Below are 24,237 nucleotides of genomic sequence, written 5' to 3'. Positions count from 1 at the left end.
AATATATTTGTCTTCTTGGCATAGGCAAAGTTTTCATAGGCAAGATACTGAAAGCATTAACCACACAAAAATATTGACCATCAAAATTAAAAACTTTGTGCTCATCCAAAGATACCACTAATGACTTCAGTTAGGCAAGCCACAGACTGGGGGAAAATATTCATCAAACAACTAATAAAGGACTTGTGTCTAGAATATATGAAGAATTCTTTACAACTCAGTAATGAAAAGATAGCTCAATTATAAAAGGGGCAAAATATTTTAGATACTTCATAAAAGAATATGTACTGATGGCTAATAAGCACATGAAAAGATAGATGCTCAACATCATTAGTCATCTTGAAAATGCAAATTAAAACAATAGGATACGACTGCACAGTTACTAGAACTGCTAAAATTTAAAATGATAGCATATATTGGCATGAATGTGGAGCAATTAGAATTCTTGGGGTAAATGTAGAGCTATTCTTGTATTATTAGTTATTATTATTACTATATTAGCTAGAAGGTGGAGCAATTAAAATTCTCCTACATTGTTAATGGGAGTGTAACTTGTTACAGTCACTTCAGAAAGAGATCTGGTAGTTTCTTATACGACTAAATATACACCTGTCCTATAACCCAGCATTTCTACTCTTCTGTTAAGGCATTTACCCAAGACAGATGAAACATAGACCTATTAAAAGACTTGTACAGGAATGTTAATAGCTCAAAACTGGAAATAACTCAAATGTCCATTAGTAGGAGAAAAGATAAATAAACTGTGGTATATTCATATGATTGGATATTGTTACTGTTATATGCAACATGTGGCTTTATTTCTAAATTCATCCACATGCTGAGTGAAAGAAGTTTTATATAAAAAGATTCATACTTGTTTCTTTTTTTTTTTTTTTTTAATGTTTACCTATATTTTTTGAGAGAGAAAGCATGTGAGTGTGTGCACATGTAAGTAGGGGGAGGGGCAGAAAGAGAGGGAGACAAAGGTTCCAAAGTGGGCTCTGCAATATGGGGCTCAAACTCACAAACCATGAGATCGTGACCTGAGCTGAAGTCGGACACTCAACTGACTGAGCCACCCAGGCACCCCCATACTTGTTCCTTTCCTAAGAAGTTCTGGAGCAGGCAAATCTAATCCATGATGGAAAACTGGAAATAAAATTTGGATCTTCTATCCAGACCACTCAAACTTTCTTCATATCAGCAATAAGGCTGTTCTGCTTTTTTAGCATTCATGTGTTCACTGGATTGGCATTTTAAGTTTCTTTCAAGTCTTTTTTTTCTTTGCATTCACAACTTGGCTATTTGGTGCAGGAGGCCAGTCTTTGGCTTATTTTGACTTGTGAAATGCCATCCTCACTAACTTTAATCATTTCTACCTTTTGATTTAAAGCAAGAGAAGTATAGCTCTTTCTTTCATTTGAACACATAGAGGCCATTGTGGGGTTATTAACTGGCCTAATTTCAATATTGTAGGGAGGCTGGAGGAGAGAAAGAGAGCTGAGGGGAACAGCCAGTCAGGGGAGCAGTTGGAACACACATAACATTTATCAGTTAAGTTTGCCATCTTCTATGGGGAAGGTTTGTGGTATCCAAAACAATTACAATAGTAACTTCAAAGATCGCTGATCACAGATCACCATAGCAAATATAATAACAACGTAAAAGTTTGGAATTTTGTGAGAATTACCAAAGTGTGAGAGAAACACATGAAGTAAGCAAATGCTGTTGGAAAAGTGGTGCTCATATACTTGCTTGATTGCAGGATTGCCACAAACCTTCAATTTGTTGGGGAAAAAAAAAAAAGGAAAAAGCAATATCTATGAAGAGCAAGAAAGCAAGGTGCCATAAAACAAGGCATGCCTGTACTGCAAAATATTAACAATCTGGGTTGTAGGTATATGAATGTTTGATGTACAGGTCTTTAAATTTTTCTGTTTTCTATGTTTGAAAATTTTCATACCATACCTGGAGGAAAATGGTGTTACTAGTGTGATGAAATACAACTCTTGGTAAATGAGATGATTTTTTTTAAGTTTATTTTGGAGAGAGGGAGAGAAAGTGTGGATAGGGGAGGGCCAGAGAGAGAGAGAGAGAGAGAGAGAGAGAGAGAGAGAGAGAATCCCAAGCAGGCTTAGCGCTGTCAGTGCAGATCCTGATGTGGGGCTTGATCTCATGAACTGTGAGATCATGACCTGAGCTGAGATCAAGAGTCAGACATTTAACCAACTGAGCCACCCAAGAACCCTAGTAAATGAGATTTTTAAAAAATAGGCTGTAATGGCAACAAGAAAATACAAGGTACTTAGAAATAAATCTAACAAAAATATTTGTATAATCCTTACTTGACAAATTATCAAACTTTATTAAAACATATTAAAGGAAACCTAAATAGGGTTTCTGGATGGCTTAGTCAATTAAGCGTCCAACTCTTGATTTTGGCTTAGGTCATGATCTCATGGTTTGTGAATTGAGTCTCATGTCACGTTCTGCACTGACAGCACAGAACCTGCTTGGGATTCTCTGTCTCCTTCTCTCTCTCTGCCCATCTCCTACTCACTCGCTCTCTCTCAAAATAAATAACATTAAAAAAAAGGAGATAAATAGATAGGTATACTATGTTCTTATATAGTAGTTGTCTGTATTGTATATCCGTTATCCCCAGATCAACTCTCAATTGAGTGCAGTGTCAAAGTTTTTATCTACAGGTTGACTCTAAAATTTATATGGAAGAACAAAGCCCCAAGATTACCTCCCATAACTTTTAAGAATAATAACAATGTGAGTGGACTTGCCTTACAAGTATTAAAATTTATTGTCAAGCTATACCAATTAAACAGTATGGTATGGCACAGAGGCTGATAGTACAGTGGAACAGAATATAGTCAAGAAAGACAGTCCTGCATTTATGAAAACTTAATATATGACAAAACTGACATTGCAACATCATTTAACAAATGACCTGAGATAATCAGTCATATGTTTAGAAAAAAATGTAATAGGATTTCTATCTTCTTTCATATGTAAAAATAAGTTCCAGGTATATTAACAAACTTCATGTGAAAAGCAAACCTATAAATCTTTTAGAAGAAAATTCTAAGTAAATATATTCATGTGTCTTTTGTCAGAGATGCAGTTCTTGCACACAAAAAAAGATGAGGAAAGATTGATAAACTTGATTACATAAAAATTAAATCTTTTGGTGACTCCATTAAAAATAGAAGTAAAAAAATAAGACTGAGAAAACATTTACAATGAATTTAACTTACAAATAATTACTATCCAGAATATATCCTATAATTCAGTAAGAAAAAAGACAGAAAACCTAATAGAAAAATGGGCCAGGGTATAAATAGCTAGCTCACAGTTGAGGTAACCCTAGTGGTTGATAAACATATAAAACATTGCTTAATTTTACCCATAATTATAGGAAATGCCAGTTAAGACCATACTATGATCAGGGTTGCCTGGCTGGCTGAGTCAGTGGAACATGTGACTCTTGATCTCAAGATTGTGGGTTTTTAAAAAATTAAAAACCATACTATCATCACAGCCATTAAATTAGTAAAACTAAAAAGTCTAAAAACACCAAGTATTGGAGAGTATGTGTTCAACAATTATTTTTTGAGCATCTGCTATATGCCAATTACTGTACTAAGTCATTGAGATGCATTAGTAAATAAAACATACTAGGATCCTTGCTTTCATGAAGCTTAGATTCTAGTCGGGGGAGGATAGAAAATAAGCAATAAACATAATAAGTAAATTACATAGCATGTTAGGAGTGATAAATGTATTGAAAATGTATTGGTGATAAATTAAAAAGTTATAGCAGAGTAAGAGGGTGATGGGGTGTAAAGTAAGTGGTAATACTATGTAGGGCTCTCAGGGTAGTAGGTTTCATACTCAGGTAAACTTGAACCAAGATTTTTGAAGGCTGTTAGGGAATTAGTCAAAGAAATATTTGGGGAAAGAGGAGCATTATAGGCAGAATGTGTGGTTTAGAGTAAGACCTTAAGGTAGAGGAATGCCTGATGTATTTAATGGATAATAGAGTCCTGTATGTCTGGATCAAAGTGTAAGGGACAGAGATACTGGGGAGGGGTGGCGGGTCACTTCTAGGTCTTATGTGGATTTTGATTTTTACTCTTGAGTAAATTGGGGAGCCATTTGAGGGTTTTGAGCAGGAGTGTTATGGTCTGACATGTATGTATGTATGTATGTATGTATGTATATATGTATTTAAGTTTATTTATTTGTTTTGAGGGACAGTGCGAGAGTGTAAGCAGGGGAGGGGCAGGGAGAGAGAGGATCCCAAGCAGGCTCCATGTCAGCAGAGCCTGAGGTGGGGTCTCCATCTCACGAACCGTGAGATCATGACCTGAACCGAAATCAAAAGTCAGATGCTGGGACACCTGGGTGGCTCAGTCAGTTAAGCATCCCACTTTGGTTCAGGTCATGATCCCAGGGTTCATGAATTTGAGCCCTGCATCAGGTAAATTTGAGCCCATCTTCCGGTGAGCTCAAGCCCGACTTTGGGCTCTGAACTGACAACTGACAGTGTGGAGCCTGCAAGGGATTTTCTCTCCCTCCTCTCTCTGCTTCTTGTAGGATTCTCTTTCCTTCTGTCTCTGCCCCTCGCTCACTTGCTCGCTCTTGCTCTCTCTCTCAGAAAAAAAAAAAATAAAAGAGTCAGATGCTTAACCAACTGAGCCACCCAGGTGCCCTGACCTAACTGGCCTTTAAAAGGGACCCTGTTACATTGAAAATAGACTATAGAGTAAGGGTAGAAGCAGGAATGGAGTACCAGTTAGGAGATGATTGAAAGGCCAGGGAGAGACCATAGTAGCTTAGATTGGCAATAGCAGAAACCTAGAGGTTTTTTCCTGACTTTAACTCTTCAGGTGACAAAATTGAACTGAGACTCTTTAGATGAAGTTTTCACACACTTATCATAGCTATCATATATTTTGTTGCAGAAATTTTTATGTATTTAGTATGTTTTGTTGCTGCCCCGGTCTTTTTTGAGAGTGTTTTTTTTGAGAGTGTTCTATATTGTTACATAATATAACAAGTATATGCTGTTTATCTTATTTTTTTAACATTTTTATTTATTTTTGAGAGACAGAGAGAGACAGAGCGCAAGTAGGGGAGGGGCAGAGAGAGAGGGAGACACAGAATCCGAAGCAGGCTCCAGGCTGTTAAGCTGTCAGCACAGAGCCTGATGCGGGACTTGAACCCACAAACTGTCAGATCATGACCTGAGCTGAAGTCGGACGTTTAACTGACTGAGCCACCCAGGTGCCCCTATGCTGTTTAATACCCATCCCCCATTCCAATATCTAAAACAGGACTAAATCCAAGGTTTTTAAGAGATTCTAAGTTTGTATGTCTGTGGAGATATATCTGAAAACTCGTTGTATTCTGGATATATATTTTAAAGCTAGAGCTATTAAGAATTCCTGATGGATGTGATGTGTATGTGAAAAACAGAGGAGTCCAGATGGTTAGGGTTTGGGCTTAAACAACCAGAAGAATAGAAATATCATCATCTAAGATGGGGAAAGGCTGTGGTTGGAATCAGTTTTTGTGGAAAAAATGAGCTCAGTTTGGGACGTTGGATTTGAGGTGTTGAGTAGGCAACTGATTGGAAGTGTGAGGAATTTGGGAGATAGGTCTGGGAATTGTTAGAGGGGGAGGATAAATTGGTAAAATCATTTTTGGTAGTAAGTTTTGGTACTTTATGACTTAGCAGTTCCACATCTATATACTTCAAGAAACTTTTTATAATGTGCATGAGGAAACAAGGGCAGGCTATTTATAGGAGCATTGTTCTGATGGAGAAGAAAGACATGCAAAGAAAATTAATTTTGTTTCCTGAAGAATGGATAAATAAATATTATAAATAAGTGACAAAATAAATTTATAGAGTGAAGTAATGTGTGAAAGTGAAAAATATCCACATGGGTGAATCTCCCAGTTATGATGTTCAAGTCAGCAGATTTTTAAATATATAATTTAAAAACATATAAAACAATACTAATTATTTGTGAATATATATGTAAGAAAATATAAAGACATATGGCAAAGATAAAATATTCAGAATAGTTAAGTGGGGACTTGGGGAGTGAGACCTAATAAATTTTGAAAGCAAGTCACAGGGACCCAACTGTTCTCAAGCCAGTGGTGAGTATAGTCATCTCTTTGTTATATAATTTTTTGTACTTCTTTGTCTAAAATGTTTCTTTTTTTTTTTTTATTAAAAAAAATTTTTTTTTAACCTTTATTTATTTTTGAAACAGAGAGAGACAGAGCATGAATGGGGGAGGGTCAGAGAGAGGGAGATACAGAATCTGAAACAGGCTCCAGGCTCTGAGCTGTCAGCACAGAGCCCGACGCGGGGCTCGAACTCACGGACCGCGAGATCATGATCTGAGCCGAAGTCGGACGCTTAACTGACCGAGCCACCCAGGCGCCCCTAAAATGTTTCTTTTTTTTTTTTTTTTTTTCAACGTTTATTTTTTTATTTTTGGGACAGAGAGAGACAGAGCATGAACGGGGGAGGGACAGAGAGAGAGGGAGACACAGAATCGGAAACAGGCTCCAGGCTCTGAGCCATCAGCCCAGAGCCCGACGCGGGGCTCGAACTCACGGACCGTGAGATCGTGACCTGGCTGAAGTCGGACGCTTAACCGACTGCGCCACCCAGGCGCCCCAAATGTTTCTTAATTAAAGAAAAATTCCATGTCATTCCTTCATATCTCTGACTCTTAATGATAGGTGAATCCTTTCCAATTCCATCGACAGTTAATGGCTGGCCCAGTGAATATCTGGAATAATCTCCACTGGTGAGATGGTTCCATCTAGTGGGGAAAATGCTACAAGTACTCTGTGAGATGTTACTTTGGGAAGGAAAAATAAAGAGGTGGTAGTTAACCTGACTAGTCTTTATTTAGAAGACTAGTCACTGAATTTAGAAGATAAGGGAAGAAATTATCATTTGGAAATATTTAGTTTTTTACCATTATTAAGGTAATGCTGTAGGACATTTAATGCAGACCTGTAGGACTTAGAGGTGTCCTTATTTCTAACTTGTGTTTGTGCTTTGTTTTTCAGAAGGAGTTGAGCCTTCCAAGAAGAGGCAGCTTGTAAGTTGATGATTATTATGATTATGAACACCTGCTTAGGAATCCTTTCTGGGGACTGTTCTAAGTATTATTTGGAGGAATCTCACTCATGGGGTGTGTGTGTGTGTGTGTGTGTGTGTGTGTGTGTGTGTGTGTGTGTGTGTTCTCCTTGTGGACTCTTCTCTGTCAGGGAAGCTGGGGGCCAACTAACTTTTCTTGCTAGGTCAGAACCTCCCCTTTACCCCCATCCCTTCTCACCCCAAATCCTCTCCTCTGTCTCAGTTTTTGCCTAGTATTTGGGAAAAAGCTGCTACTTAAGTACCCATCACAGTTTTATACTTGTGTTTTGGGATTTACCATTTTGTTGTTGTTTTTAACGGACTCAAGCTTTTCGAGAACATTCAGGTTGAAACTCTTAGCATCTATATCTGTCTCATAACATGGGACTAGGGAGAGGCCAACTTTTTTGACAGTTGGGGGTAAGGGCAGCAGCTAAGTTTGGATTCAGGGTAGGAATAAGGTTTTCTTTCACCTGTTTGTTCTATTCTGGCTTTAGGACCAGGGAAATTGGTGAAAATCTTTGTCCCTGGACCTTAATTGCTTTGTATTTTCTTGGCTTGCTTTTTCTCTGAGAATTCTGTTGGGGCAGTACTGCAAATCTGGCTAATCAGAATCATCTAGAATACTTCTTAAAATTCCTCCCCCCACCGCAAGTATTTATTTAAATTCTAGTTAGTTAACATACTGTGCAATTTTGGTTTTAGGAGTAGAATTCAGTGATTCATCACTTACATACAATACCCAGTGCTCATTATAACAAGTGCCCTCCTTAATACCCATCACTCATCTAACCCATTCCCCACCCACATCCCTCCATCAACCCTCAGTTCTCTATTTCTAAAGAGTTTCTCATGGCTTGTTTCCCTCTCTTTATTCCCCCTTCCCATATGTTTATCTGTTTTGCTTCTTAAATTCCTCATAGGAGTAAATCATGTGGTATTTGTCTTTCTCTGACTTGTTTCGCTTAGCATAATACACTCTAGCTCCATCCATGTTGTTGCAAATGGCAAGATTTTATTTTTGATGGCAGAGTAATATTCCATTGTATATGTATATATTATATCTTTTTGTTTTGGAGTTTATTTTGAGAGAGAGAGAGCACACGAACAAAGGAGGGGTAGAGAGAGAGAGGGAGAGAGAATCTCAAGCAGACCCTGTGCTGTCAGTGTAGACCCTGATGTGGGGCTGGAACCCATTAACTGTGAGATCATGACCTGATCTAAAACCAAGACTCAAATGCTTAACTGACTGAGCCACCCAGGTGCCCCCATCTTCTTTTTATTTTTTTAACGTTTATTTATTTATTTTGAGGGGAGGAGAGGCAGAGAGAGAGAGAATCCCAAGCAAGCTCTGTGTGTCAGTGCAGGGCCTGATGTGGGGCTCAAACTCATGAACCATGAGATTATGACCTGAGCCGAAATCTAGAGTCCGATGCTTAAGTGACTGAGCCACCCAGGCGTCCCATATATCACATCTTCTTTATGCATTTATCTATTGATGGACATTTGGGCTCTCTCCATAGTTTGGCAGTTGTTGATAATGCTGCTATAAACATTGGGGTGCAAGTACCCCTTCAAATCTGTATCCTTTGGGTAAATATCTGGTAGTGCAATTGCTGGATTATAGGGTGGTTCTATTTTTAACTTTTTGAGGAACCTCCATACTGTTCTCCAGAGTGGCTGCACCAGTTTGCTACAATGCTTGTTAAAGTTCTGAACAGATTCTGAACTTATATGAGTCAGAATCTCCATATTGGGGCCCAGGAAAGCTGTATTCTTATGTACCTGCAATCCACACCCACCATGATTTTGCTAAGATTTGGGAAACTCTTAGGAAATAGTGCTATGATTAAATAGTGGCCTTGAAACTTTTCCATATAGAGCATATAAGGAGAAGGACACAACAGTATTCATATTTATTTATTAAGTGTACTTTATACATCTTATGCATTTTTTGTAAATGTATGAAACACAATGTAATTCTTTCTGTTACTGTCATTTTAGGATTTAGTTGTATAAAAATGCCTTAGTAATTAGTTGTCCTGTGAGATTTTTGTTTATAAAGCCCCTTTGTCTGCTTTATGAAAGCTCACTGTGATTTGACAAGAAGAATCTCAATTTAGGAGTAGGAAACCCTTACACTTTGGTCTTAGCTTTGTCACTTAATCAGCTTTGTAAATGTAGACAAATCACTTTATTTCCTAAACCTTAGTTGTCTTATCTATAAAATGAAGGTATGACCTTTGTTTTTCTCTTTTCTTATAGTTATTGGAAGGATCATTTAATACATGTGTTAGTGCTTCGTTTCTTACAATATTCTCTTTTAAAAAAATGTTTATTTTGAGAGAGAGAGTGAGAATGAGCTGGGAAGAGCCAGAGAGAGAGAGGGAGAGAGAAAATCTGAAGCACACTCTGCACTGCCAGTGTGGAGCCCAATGTGGGGCTTGAGCTCATGAATTGTGAGACCATGACTTGAGCCAAAATCAAGAGCTTAACTGACTGCGCCACCCAGGTGCCCCATTTCTTACAATTTTCTAAGGTGTATTAGTGTTAGAATTCTTCTTTTTTTTTTTTTTAAAGGTTACTCATTTATTTTGAGAGAGAGACAGGAAGAGAGAGAGAGAGAGGGAGGGTCGGTCAGAGAGAGGAGGATACAGAGAATCCCAAGCAGGCTCTGCACTGACAGCAGATGTAGGGCTCGAATCCACAAATCATGAGATCATGACCTGAGCCAAAACCAAGTCAAACACTTAACCAAACTGAGCCACCCAGGCACCCCAGCTTTAGAATTCCTGTAAATCTATTGGGTTAAATTTGGATACACTTTGGGGCACCTGGGTGACTTGGTTGAGTGTCCGACTTTCGCTTGGGTTATGATCTCATGGTTTGTGAGTTTGAGCCCCACATTGGGCTCACTGCTGTCAGCACGGAGCCCACTTCAGATCCTCTGTCCCCCTCTCTATACCCTTCCCCCACTTGTGCTCTCTCAAAAATAAACAAACATTAAAAAAATAAAAATTATAAATTTGGATACACTTTTATTATTTAAGAGCCACATTCCTTTATTTAAATTTAGTTCTATCTAAATGGAATCTCAATTCCACGCTTTCAAGTATCCGGAGTCTTCTAAAAACTGAGGAATGGTGCTATCAGGGCTCTTAATGGAGTGATCTACCGAGTAGGTATAACATAACTAAAAAGGAGTGGCTTTTCAACATCATGTTCAGCAAATATTTGTACTTTGTCACTCGTCCTTTTTTTTTTTTTTTAAGATTTTAGTTTTAAGTAATCTCTACACCCAATGTGGGGCTCGAACTCACAACCTGAGATCAAGAGTCGCATGCTCTACAGACTGAGCCAACCCTGTACTTGGTCACTATTCTACTATTTCTGGCATTTTTTCTTTTGATTCCTCTTATTTGTAAGTTCTCTGTGATTTGCTCTTTGCTAAAGATTAGGTGAAATGAATCAGGGCCTGAGGCAGGTAGCTTCTAGGAGTGTATGCCTCCAATGAATGGAGTTTGCTGAGGAGGACAAAGAGGAGAAGGAGGGGTATCCTGGGAAAATGTTTTTTATTTGAAATTGGAGGAATTTGGGGTCATTTTACTTTTAAATTCAAGGAATATCTTGGTCATTTTAGTGGTATCTCAAGTTAGGCTTATTATAACTGCCTTAAAATATTTAATTGACCAGAATCAGAAATACTTTTGGGGTGCCTGGGTGGCTCAGTTGGTTGAGCGTCGAATTTTGGCTTAGGTCATGATCTCACAGTTTGTGAGTTTGAGTCCCGCATTGGGCTCTGTGCTGACAGCTCAGAGTCTGGAGCCTGCTTCAGATTCTCTCTCTCTCTCTCTCTCTCTCTCTCTCTCTCTCTTTCTCTCTCTCTGCCCCTACCCAGCTCACGCTCTGTCTCTCCTTCTCTCAAGAATAAACATTAAAAAAAAAAAAGAATCAGAAATACTTTTTAATAAAGTAACTCACATTTAAACAATTGACCATGCAGTAAATGCACACTAATACCTACTACGTGTTGGGCACTGATCTAAGTTTTGAGGCTATAAGATTCAATTAGCTACATCCTTCTATTTTTAAAAATTTTTTTTAATGTTTATTTTTGAGAGACAGAGAGAGAGCACAAGTGGGGAAGGAGCAGAGAGAGAGGGAGACACAGAATCTGAAGCAGGCTATAGGCTCTGAGCTGTCAGCACAGAGCCTGATGTGGGGCTTGAACTCAACAAACCGTGAGATCATGACCTGAGCCAAAGTCGGCACTTAACCGACTGAGCCACCCAGGCACCCCTACATCCTTCTATTTTGAGGATTTATTTTTAAGTAAGTCAGAGGTACCTTAATGCAAACAATAGTTTTTTTATCTTTAGTATTGGAGGAGTAGAAAAGTTTCATTCTGGAAGGAAGCCAGAAATCCTGGATACTAATCTATGCTTTGCCACTAATAAGTTATGTGTGGTTTCCACATGAACTATAATTTCTGAGCCTGAATTGTCTCACTTATAAAATGAGGCAGTTGGCTTACCTCATCTCTGTGCTTTGTTATCTCCCCAAATAATTGAAGCTCCATGGTACCTCTTTTGCACAGAGCTGGTTAAGTCTTTGTAGGAAGTATGCAGTAGGAATAGGAAGCAAAGGATGGCTTAGCATTTGCAGTAGAGAAGCCAGGAAGGTAAAAACCACAAAACATAAGATGTTTGAGTAAGTTTAATGAATACTTAAAAGTTTGTAGTAAGTGTGGAGAAACTGATGTTAATAAAACAAGTGACTTAGCCATTTGTCCCATTATTTCTTGTCCTTGTAGCTGAATCTGGAAGTTTTAAAAATTACTATAATTGTCTTGGGATGCCTGACTGGCTCAATTGGTAGAACATGCAACTCTTGATCTTGGGGTTGTGAATTTGAGCCCCACGTTGGGTGTGGAGATTACTTAAAAGTTATTGGGCGCCTGGGTGGCTCAGTCGGTTAAGTGTTCAACTCTTGATTTTTGGCTCAGGTCATGATCTCACGGTTGGTGAGATTGAACCCTGCATTGGGCTCTGTGCTGACAGTGTAGCACCTGCTTGGGATTCTCTTTTTCCCTCTCTCTGTCCCTTGGCCTCTCCCTCTCTCTCAAAATAAATAAGTAAACATTAAAAAAAGTTATTATAATTATCTTATGAGTCTTGGTTTGGTTAGAAGGAGAAGGAACTGTTGTATTTATATCCCTGTTTGTCTCTGTTCCATAATGGCTCTTGCAAGAGCAGATGCTACTGTATGCCCATTGCAGGTATAAAGCCTCATTTCCTTTGGCATTTTCTCTATAGTATACTTTATAGGTACAGAGAGATTTGGAGGTTGCATCTAGTCTGGTGTCTTGCCTTTTGAGAGAGAGTCAGGTTCATTCAATAAGCGTAATTTTGAAAGTAGCTGAGCAATATAGAATAAATGAAATTCAGTAATTTTGGAGGCTATGACTCGTTATGCTTTTTTGTGTAATATGATCATTGCATTAAAATGAATAGGAACTAAAAAATGGATTTTTAGATATATGTGGTATCTTGGCATTCTACAAAATACTCTTCCATCTAACAAGTAATCCCTCCAATGTCTCTACATTGGGAAGTGGAAGTATAGCTTAGAAATGAAGAGCTTGGGTTTGAGAGGCCAACCTGGGCTTGAGTCTTGCCAATGCCCTTGACTAAGTGTTTCCTTGTAAAACAAGTTACTATATATATATATATATATATATATATATATTTTTTTTTTTTTGCCTCTATTCATTTGTTCATTTGTTTAAATTCATCCATCCATCATATTTATTAAGTTCTTACTATGTGCAGGCACTATTCTAGATACTGGAGGTAAAGTAGGGTTTAAGCAAAGTTTCTACTTCAATCCCTGGAGCAGGGATTGGAATTTTAAATTGTGTTGTCTAGGAATATTCTCATTAAGGTGACATTTGAGCAGAGAACAGAAAGAGTATAGAATGAGTGATGCTGATGTGTCTTGGGCAAGAGTAGTCCATGTAGAGGATACGCATGTGCCAAGGTTCTGAGGTGGGAACATGCTTGCCATGTTGGAGGACAGCAAGAGGCCAAGGTGGCTGTTGGTTAGTGAACAGTGGTATTGGGACTGATGATGGTGGTGGGGCATTGAGAATATGAGGCAGAGGCTGGATTTTGTAGTACTTGTAGGCTACAGAAAAGATTTTGTATTTTCAGCTGATTGGGACAGAAAGAGGGTGGATAATTTTAATCAGAGAAAGATGTGATCTGCCCTAGGTTTTTGTTTTTTTTTTTTAAATGGAAATTTGCTTTACTGGGGTATAATCCACATGTCATATAATCACCATTTAAGAGTATACAGTTCACTGGTTTTTAGTGTATTCACAAGGTTTTATAGGAATTACCACTGTTTTAATTCAGACATCTTTATCACCCCAAAAGAAAAACCCCTACTTGCTAGCATTCATTCCTCATTCTGCATTCCCCCTAGTCCCTGGTAACCACTAATCTACTTTCTATCTTAATAGATTTTCCTATTCTGAGCATTCCATGTAAGTGGAATTATATAATATGTGGCCTCTTATGTCTGGCTTCTTTCACTTAGCATAATTTTTTTTTTTTTTTTTTTTTTTTTTTTTTTTTTTTTGGGACAGAGAGAGACAGAGCATGAACGGGGGAGGGTCAGAGAGAGAGGGAGACACAGAATCGGAAACAGGCTCCAGGCTCCGAGCCATCAGCCCAGAGCCTGACGCGGGGCTCGAACTCACGGACCGCGAGATCGTGACCTGGCTGAAGTCGGACGCTTAACCGACTGCGCCACCCAGGCGACCCGAACTTAGCATAATTTTTTAAGTCTCATCCATGTTTTAGTTTGTGTCAGTACTTTGTTCCTTTTCAAGGCTAAATAATATTGCATAGTATGTATGTATCACATTTTCTTTATCCATTATCTGTTGCTGAACATTTGGGTTGCTTCCACTGTTTGGCTATTGCAAATAATGCTGTGAACTTGGGTGTACAGGTATTTGTTTGAGGCTCTGCTTTCACTTCTATTTCAGGTAGATACCAAGAAAGGGAGTTTTCTGGGGGTGCCTGGGTGGCTCAGTCGGTTAAGTGTCGCACTCTTGGTTCTGGCTCAGGTCATGATCTCAGAGTTTTGTGAGTGTGGAGCCTGCTTGGAATTCTCTCTCTCTGCTTCCCCACCCTTGCTGTCTCTGTCTCTCAAAATAAATAAATAAACTTAAAAAAAAAAAAAAGGAAGGGGAAATTCTGGATCATATGGTAATTCTCTGTTTAACTTTCTGAGGAACTACCATACTGCTTTCCACAGCAGCTGCATCATTTTACATTCCAACCAGCAATACATGAGGGTTCCAATTTCTCCACATCCTAGCCAACACTTGTTATTTTCCATTTTTAAAATAATAATCATCTTAATGAGTGTGAAGTGGTATTTCATTGTGGTTTTACTTTGCATTTTCGTAATTACTAGTGGTATTGAGCATCTTTTCACGTGCTCATTGGTCATTTGTAAACCTTCTTTGGAGAAAAAAATTTCTTTGCCCATTTTTGAATTGGGTGATTTATTCTGAGTGCTTAGTTGTTGGAGTTCTTTATATGTTCTGGATATTAAACTCTTACCAGATACATGATTCGCATATATTTTCTCCCATTCTTTGGGTTGCATTTTCCACTCCCTTGATAGTGTCCTTGATGCACACATAAAAGATGTTAATTTTCATGAAATGAATTGATTTATTTTTGTTGTTGTTGTTGTCTGTGCTTTTGCTGTCATATCCAAGAAATCATTGCCAGATCTAGTGTCCTAAAGATTTCCTCCAGGTATTTTCTTCTAAGAATTTTATAGTTCTAGCTCTTATGTTTAGGTCTTTGATCTATTTTGAGTTACTTTTTGTTTATGGTATAAGGTAAGTATCTAACTTCATTCTTTTGCATATGAGTATCTAGTTTTCCCAGAATGATATGTTAAAAAGACTGTCTTTACTCCATTGGAGTAAATATATTTTGTATATTTGACCATATATACGAGCATTTATTTTGGGGCTCTCTATTCCATTGGTTTAAATGTCTATACTTATACTAGTACCACACTTTCGATTTCTATAGATTTGTAGTAAGTTTTGAATCAGGAAGTATGGTATCAAAGAACTAACTTTGTTCTTCAAGATTGTCTTGATTATTTAGGGCTGCTTGTGATTCCATGAGAATGACAGAAGAGTTTCTCTATTTCTGCAAAAACATCATTAGGATTTTGATAGGGATTGTATTGAATCTATAGATCAACTTGGGTAATATTATCAGATTGACCAATATTGTCTTCCAGTGTGTGAACATAGGATATTTTTCCATTTATTTATGTTTTCTTTAATTTCTTTCAGAAATGTTTTGTAGTTTTCTTTTTCAGTGTACAGGTCTTTTACCTCCTTAGTTGAACTTATTCCTATTTTTAAGTTTATTTATTTTGAGAGAGAGAGAGAGTGAGTGCAAGCAGGGAAGAGGGGCAAAGGGAGAATAAGACTTAAGCATACTCCACACTTAGTGTGGAGCCTGACATGGGCTCAATCTCATGACCACAAGATCATGACCTGAGCCAATATCAGGAGTCAGATGCTTAACTGACTGGGCCACCTAGGCTCAGTTGTTTTACTTTCTTGATAGTGACCTCTGATGCACTGAAATATGTAATTTTGATGAAGTCCAGTTTATTTGCTTTTTATTTGGTTGTACTTTTGTTATCATTATCTAGGAAACCATTGACTAATTCAAGGTCTGATTTTTTCCTGGGCCTTAATACATAAAGGTAACTAAGTAATGACACAGATAGAGAGTAATGCTATTGAAAGAACTTACTACTTACAGTTTCTCCAGGAGAAAGGAGCATGGCAGGCCATGCAGGCCACATGAAGAAAGCACCAGATTTGGTTAGGAGGCAGAAAGGAGCAAGGGAAAAGCCTAAACCAGAGCTTTTATTGGGGTTTCTACAGATAAGGCAAGGGCAGGCAGGGTAGCCCCCTTATGACTGGCTATTTTGAATAACAATGGTGGGTTCTGGATTGTAGGGGTGATTTTTAGTGATCTGGTACTTGGCCCTGAGTGATACAGGGCAGGGGAAATATTGGCTTGATGTGTGAGTTTGATAAATTGGCTTGGGAGTATGGACTCAGGTTTGGTCAGAAGGTTTGTAAGAGGATTTTTGCGTATTCACAAAAACTGGATTACAGGGGAGATATAAACAAGTTTGGCTGTTAGTTTGGCCCTGTGATTAATAAATGCCAAATGGGGGGTGCCTGGCTGGCTCAGTTGAGCATGCAACTCTTGATCTCAGTGTTGACTTCAAGCCCCACATTGGGTGTAGAGGTTACTTGAAAAAAAAAAAAAAAAAAAAAAAGGCCAAATAGGCAAATACAGAATCTAAGAAAACGGAACAATGTTGTGATGATTTACCTCTATTTCCTTTTAAGAGTTTTATGGTTTTAGGGGCGCTGGGGTGGCTGAGCCTGTTGAGTGTCCACATTCAGCTCAGGTCATGATCTAATGGTTTGTGAGTTCGAGCCCCGCATCGGGCTCACTGCTGTGAGCACAGAGCCCACTTCAGATCCTCTGTCCTCCCCTCTCTGGACAACCCCCTCAAAAATAAATAAAAACATTAAAAAAAAAGTTTTATGGTTTTAGCTCTTACTTTTGGTCTTTGATTCATTATTAAGTTTTATATGTGGTGTAAGGTAAGGATTTGATTACATTCCTCAGAATGTGGATAGCTGTTGTACCAGCTCCATTTCCAACTTTTCTTTCTCTACTGAATAGTTTTCTTAGGTGTTAATGAAGTCACTTCATACTCAGAGTGTGGGGAGAATGGGAGTGAGAAAGTAGGAAAGTACATGAAGTTAGAGAAGCAGGGAAGTGAGAAAGCAGGGAAGTACATGAAGTTAGAAAAATCAGTCAAGATCATGGTAGCTTAGACAGGGTGGCAGCAGCTGAGGTAGTAAGAAATGGTTAGGTTCTGGATATGTTTTGAAACTGACAATATTTGTTGATAGTTAATTTTAGTATATGAAAGAAGAATTGGTGGTGACTACAAGATTTTAGGGCTGCATAGCTAGATGAATATGGTTGCCATTTACTGAGCAAGATGGGGAATATGTGAGAGGAGCAGGGGTGTTTTCTTTTACTGTTCTTGGGAGGAGCAGAAGTGGGAGTTGAAAGAATCAGGACTTTGGTGCTTGATTGACATCCAAGAAAGGGTGTTGATAAGACAATTGTATATATGAACTGGGGGATCAAGGTATGAAATCTAATTTGGAGATACATATTTGCAGATTGACAACATATAAAAGATATTCAAAATTATGAGATTGGATGATAAACTCCTTAAATGCTATTCAAATGTGGTCAGGTGACTGGTGGATGGTTATAGAACTGTTACCAATTTGCTGTGAATTAACTACAAAAATTTAGAATAAGCAAGTGATATTGTTGTAACCTTCAAGCATTTGATCATTTTTGTTATTTCATATCTATTGCATTTTATAGTGGTTTGCGATGGATTAAAATTTTCACCTGGTCCTTCACCACAGCTAGTTTGAGCAGCACTGACATGGTGAGTGAGTGAGTCTAGAAAGAACAGATAGAAGGACTGAGCCCTGGGACACTTGAATATTTACTGGTCAGGGAGTGAGAATAATCCATCAGTAAAGAAAACTGGAAAGGAGCAGCCAGTAAGGTTGGAGGAAAACCAGAAAAGAGTGGTGTTTCCAAAGCCACAAGAAGAAAGTATGCCAAAAGCTGCTGACAGGTTATGTAAGATGAACACTTAAGAATTGACCTTTGGATTTAGTAATAGGACATTCCCTATTGGTGACCTTTAGTGAGCAGTATTGGTCAGCAGTGGGTATAGAGCTTGATTCAAATGGGTTCAAGAGAGAGTGGGAGATAGTATTATCTATGTAATATTTGGGTTAAAAATATTTAACTTCAGTCTAATATAGGAAGAAGCAGAGAAGTCCTAACTGAGGGGGCAATCTGTAGAAACTACTGGCCTGGACTCAAAAATGTTGAAGTTGTAAAAGATTGAAAAAAAAAAAGACTAAGGATGTATTCTAGATTATTGGAGACAAAAGAGACTTGGTGAATAAATGCAATGCTTGATTCTTGGTTTGATGCTGGATTTTAAAAAAATAATTGAAGGACACTATTGGGACAATTGAGGACACTTGAATGTGGACTTTTATTCAATAATGTTGTTGTGTCAGTGTTAAACTTACTTTCTTTCTTTCTTTCCTTCCTTCCTTCCTTCCTTCCTCCCTCCCTCCCTTCCTTCCTTCCTTCCTTCCTTCCTTCCTTCCTTCTTTCGTGTGTTAAACTTCCTTAGTATGATGGTCGTGTGGTGGTTCTCCCTTGTTAGGCTAGGGATTAATTGTAGATGAAGTATTTGAGAGAGGAGGTGTTCTGGTGTTTACAAATGACTTTCAAGTGGTTCAGCTAATTAACCAAAAGTAATTGTGTGCATATGTGTGCAGAGAGAGGAAGAGGAATAGGGAGAGAAAAAAGCAAATTTAAGTGAAAGATGTATAGAGTTTCATTTAATTATTCTTGCTCCTTTTCTGATATTTTGGGGGAGGAGTAGTGAGTAACATTATTTCAAAGAGATTTGGTGAAAAGAAGATTATAGAAATCAGGTGATAGCTGGAAAAGGTCATGGAGCTTTTTTGCCCTCTTTTAAAAATGTAGATGGGTGATATTACATTATGTTTGTATGTCAATGAAATTATCCAGTAGAGAAGGAAAAGTTGATGTGTGAGAGAGGAAGGAACAATTGGCAGGGTGTTTTTGAATAGGCAAAAATGGAAGACACATCTAGGTACATATGGAAATACTGGCCTTAGGAGCTTTGACAGTTTATCCCCAGTAGCCTTGGTTACCTCAGTTTATCTGTAAAAGATTATGCATGTAAAGTATATGGCATAGTGCCTGCAATTAAGCCCTCAGCTCTTCGTTATAGAAGTTAGTGCAATGCCTATTATTAGTAAACTTTCAAAAAAAAAAAACCAAAACAACCCAGTAGTTTATTACTGTTTTTATTATTAGCAGGTCATAATTACCTGTTAGAAGCTGTAAATTCTTCAGAAAAACAAATTAGTGTTAAAACCCCAAAATTCTACCTAGTAAATTGGAAGATGTAATGGGCTTTATTAAATGATCGATGAGTCAGACAGCATCCCACCTAACAAGTAGAGGAAAGGTCCAAAGGGATATAGAAAGGGAAAGGTTTTTAAAAGCAGGACAAGGAAGTTATAAACAGAAAAAAGCGTTATTTATTTGAGGTGAGGTCACCTTCCTTTGGGGATGAAAGTATTTAAGTCGGTGGATTATCTCATATTCCCGTGAGGGATGGGGAGGGCACATGTGACAGATTACCCTTATTGGTGCTGACCAGAAAATTCTTGGCCGATAAAGACTACATTTCTGGGAGAGGTTATAAGAGCAATTAGGTTAGGTATTAAGCCTCAGTTTGGTGACTTGGCCTAAATGATATTTAGGGCCTGTAGATTTGTTTTGTTTTGTTTTGTTTTTTTGATATTAGAAAGATCCCAAACCAAGTTAAATGAACAATAGTGTACCTTAGAAAAGCCACAGGATATTCATGACTGGCTTTGGTCACTTAAGGGAAGAGAACAACTAAATTTCAATATGGGGAAGGAGAAAATCTAGGCCTTCAATGATAAGGGGCTTTGTTGGGGCAAGTTGGTTATGTAAGTTCTCTTGGCCTGGTTCATACCATTTATTTTAGGTGTAGCTCTCTGAAATAAAAATCATTTTCATTTTTAGAAAGCTATTTCATATTTAAGCCCACCTTGATATTTTTCAGTGCATTAAAAAATCTAGTCTAGAATATCAGACCTATCAGACCTAACTCCTCTCAGACCTAGAGGAGCTGATAATCTTGTTGAAAGTATACAGAGGCACCTGGGTGGCTCAGTTGGTTAAGTGCCCAACTCTTGATTTCAGCTCAGGTTGTGATCTCATGGATTAGTGAGATTGAGCCCTACATCTGGCTTTGTGTTGATGGTGATGAGCCTGCTTTGCATTCTGTCTCCCTCTCTCTCTGCTCCTCTCCTGCTCACAATCTCTCTCTCTCTCTCTTAAAAATAAATAAATAGGTGCGCCTGGGTGGCTCAGCAGGTTAAGCATCTGACTTTTGATTTCATCTCAGGTCATGATCTCATGGTTTGTGGGTTTGAGCCCTGTGTTGGGCTCTGCACCATCAGTGTGGAGTCTGCTTGAGATTTTCTCTCCCTCACTCACTTTCTGTCTCTCTGCCCCTCCCCCACATTTGCTTTTTCTCTTTCCCTGTCAAAATAAATAAACTTTAAAAAATAAACATTTTAAAAAAAGTAGACATATCTGTGGAAAAAGAATTGAGAAAATGAAGTTCTAAAGTTATTTTTATTTGTTTTCCAAGCTATGGGAGTATTATATTTTGCTTTTCCTCAATTGGACCAGCACTGAATGGCTTCCCTTCCCCAGTTCTGTGAGGGGGGCCTCCTTTGGCACTTCCTTTCAAATAGGTTTTTGTTTGTTTGTGAATTTCAGCACTGGTAATAATTAGACCCTACCTTTAGGAGTTCAGTGTAAATAGTGTTTATGTCTCTAGTTACCCAGAAAGTAAAACTTTTCTAATACCTATTACAACTTAAAGTAATTTTCCTTATATTTCTTGAAATGTCATTGCTTTATTTCTTTGAGGCTATGAGCAGTTAGTTCAGTGGAGGTGAAGAATGGACTATAGGAGTAAAGAGGTAGCTGAAGCACCTGTCATAGTGTGTGTGTTGATATTGGTGACCTTTATTCTTAGAGTCCTTGGGGATAGTTATCTTTTTGCATTGTTGGCTTACTCATTTGGGCAGTGGACTTAGACATCGGATATTGGATGAAAGTGAATGCCAAGTGTGTGCAATGATAGGCAGCGAGCAGGGAGGAGTTCCTGGGGCTCAAGGATATGATGTGTCTCACTTTGCCCCTGTGAAACTGACATGTGAAACAGTATTATGTACTTTCCCACTCTGATGCAACTTGATGGTATTTGCCTGGATAAATGCTTCTGGAGAATGTTCTAAAAAGAGATACCACCTGCTACACATAGTAAACCCTTTGTGTTATATCTGTGGTGCCTGCTATAGGGCTATGGTTTCTCTGTGAACTTTGAAAATCAGGAAATTTTTGTAGCTTTAAGCATGTTGAAGGCCAGAGCGATAGCTTTGTGCTACACTTTATAGTCTGTCTTTTTAAAAAAAAAATTTTTTTTAACGTTTATTTGTTATTAAGAAACGGAGAGAGAGCATGAGCATGGGAGGGGCAGAGAGAAGGGAAGACACAGAATCTGAAGCAGGCTCCAGGCTCTGAGCTGTCAGCACAAAGCCCAGTGCGGGGCTCGAACTCACAAACTGCAAGATCATGACCTGAGCTGAAGTCGAATGCTTAACTGACTGAGCCACCCAGGCGCCGCCCCCCCCACCTTTTTAAAAATTGGGCTTCTATAGGAATTGATTTCACATAGGTACACTGTCTCTCTAGTGGGAAGGCAGGAATTGGCAGAGTTTGGCAGGGATGGAAAAATAGTCATCACTAATTTCCTAGCAGGACCCATTTTGTTGTTAAAAAATAGATATGGTTTGTCAGTGACCTGTGAGTATGTGGACATAGGACTTGAAAATTGAAAAGTTTTGAGAGCCCATTTTGTTACTGTTATTTTTAGAATTGCTGTTGTTATGCTAATCATCCTCACATTTTTATCTCTAGACCTCACAACTACCAATTCACTATAATCTACTTGGATATCACAGAAATATCTCAACTTTAGCATTTATAAAACTGAAGTCATTGCCTTTCACAAAAACCTGCTCCTCTCATATTCTCTAGCTCACTAAATGGTACCACTTCCTGATAGAAAACTTTGTTATTCTTGTTACCTTCCTCTTCCTTATACCTATAACTCCTTTCTATTATACCTCAAATATCTCTTAATTTCCTCTACTTCTTTCTACTACCACTGGTATGTCCATATAGTCCAAGCCATTGTAATCTCTTGGCTCTACTACTGCTATAACTTCCTAACTAGTCTTTCTTTGTCTATCACCAGTCTGTCACCCATCTATTACACAATAGCTGGAAAAAAAGCTTTTTAAAGTGCAGATTTGATTATTAGATGTTTATGTGAACTTGCTTAGTGAATTTTTTGTTACTCTTAAGATGATACCTGAAAGTCTTGACGTGGTCCATAAGACTATATACACAATCTGGTTCCTGTCTTTGTCTCCATGTTTTGCACAGTATGTTCCCTGGACCTGGAATGCTCTTTCATATTTACCTTGCTAGCTCCTACTTTCCGTCAAATGTCTGCTTTTATCTCACTTCCTTATGAAAGGCTTTTCTGACCTCACCCTTACCTTGCTGTCCCTAGACTAAGTTGGATTTCCCAGAATGTACTTTTCCCTGTACTTTTCCTTTATAGCTTTTACAGCAGTTGTAAAGAATTAGTTGTCTGTCTTTTCCCACTGGATGATCTGTTAGTCTGCTTGGGCTGCCATAACAAAACACCACAGGCTTGGTGACTTAAATGACAGAAATGTATTTTCTCAGTTCTGGAGGCCAGATGTCTAAGATCTAGGTGCCAGCAGCATCAGTTTCTGGAGAGGGCTCTCTTTCTGGCTTGTAGATAATGCTTTTTGCTGTGTGCTCACATGGCCTTTTGGAGGGGAGTGGGAGGGGGGAAGGGTATGTGTGTATGAGAAAGATTTTTTTTTTCCTGCTTATAAAGCCACAAGTCCTTTCAGATTAGGCCCCACACTTACGATCTCATTTAATCTTAATTACTTCCTGAAGACCCTATCTCCAAATATAGCCACATTAGGGGTTAGGGCTTCAACATTTGACTTTGGGGTGGTAGGGGTACTGTTTGGTCCATAGCAAATGGTAAGTTCCATGAGGTCAGGACCCATGTTGTATGGGTATACTCTGTCCTTGAGCCCTGGTATAAAGTTTAATACATAGTGGGCAGTTAGGCCTGTTCCTAACATTTGTTTGTCCTGGAACAAGAACATAAATAGAGATATTAAGTTAGATTTTTATGTAATGCTAACAAATTGTAAAATAAAACACCTTCTATTTTCCTATCCTGAGACATACATAGTTTCATAATAACAAATTACAAAAATAATTGTGTGAAGCTGTTGGTTTTTTTTTTAATGTTTATTTATTTACTTAGAGAGTGAGCAGGGGAGGTGCAGAGAGAAGGGGAAAGAGAGAATCCCAAGCAGGCTGTGTGCTGTCAGTGCAGAGCCTAATGTGGGGCTTGAGCCCAAGAACTGTGAGATCAGGACCTGAGCCAAAACCAAGAACTGGATGCTTAACCGACTGAGCCACCCAGGTGCCCACCTGTGAAGCTATTGATTTTAAAAAATGAATGTGATATTTTGTCTAACTCAATATTAATGAGGCAGATGTTGCAGCCAGTTCAGAGAAGTGAAAGAAACATAGCTTTATATGTTTAAAGAAATGTTGAACTATATTTATAAATGGTTACTAAACTGGAGTTTTCTGTGGGGAGAAGGGAAGTCATTTGAACCTCAGCTCTACAAAATTTATTTATAATATCTATAGACAAGAACTGTTTGTATCAGTATCAATTACCTATAACTTACAGAGTTGGAAAATAGCTGAAAGGCAATAAAAGGCTAGAACAAGTAATGTATTCTCTAAACAGTACATAGTTTTCCATCAGATGATTGTTATCTCTTCTTTGCTTATTCCAAGTTTCCTTATAGTCTCACCCTTTTGATCTAACGCAATCTCAAATATTATTTTTGATCACAAAACAAGATTGGTCTCATTAAGTTTGGCTTGGTTATTTAAATAGGGGTAGCAATAATGTTAATTTTTCATGTTGACCTTTTTAATTTGCTTTTCTGGAAATTTTGTAAAGAATCTCAGGTTGAACTTTAAAAGCCTCTCTTGTTTTTTTCAATTTTTTTTAAGTTT

General features: G+C 38.2%; 1 protein-coding gene across 5 annotated transcripts in view; it reads left to right on the top strand.

The window, feature by feature from the left end:
- MAST2 (microtubule associated serine/threonine kinase 2) overlaps nucleotides 1–24,237 on the top strand; it is a 220,508-nt gene that overhangs the window by 79,910 nt on the left and 116,361 nt on the right. For all 5 annotated transcript variants that reach the window (XM_078451967.2, XM_078451969.2, XM_078451968.2 and 2 more), the window contains one exon: nucleotides 7,117–7,148. In XM_078451967.2, the coding sequence (XP_078308093.2) occupies nucleotides 7,117–7,148 (32 nt within the window). The remainder of the gene's footprint in view (nucleotides 1–7,116; nucleotides 7,149–24,237) is intronic.

The sequence above is a fragment of the Panthera onca genome, chromosome C1, assembly GCF_046562875.1.
Source record: "Panthera onca isolate mPanOnc1 chromosome C1, mPanOnc1 haplotype 2, whole genome shotgun sequence".
Lineage (NCBI taxonomy): Eukaryota > Metazoa > Chordata > Mammalia > Carnivora > Felidae > Panthera > Panthera onca.
Note: the sequence above shows the minus strand (reverse complement) of the source record. Positions and strands in the feature narration are given on the sequence as shown.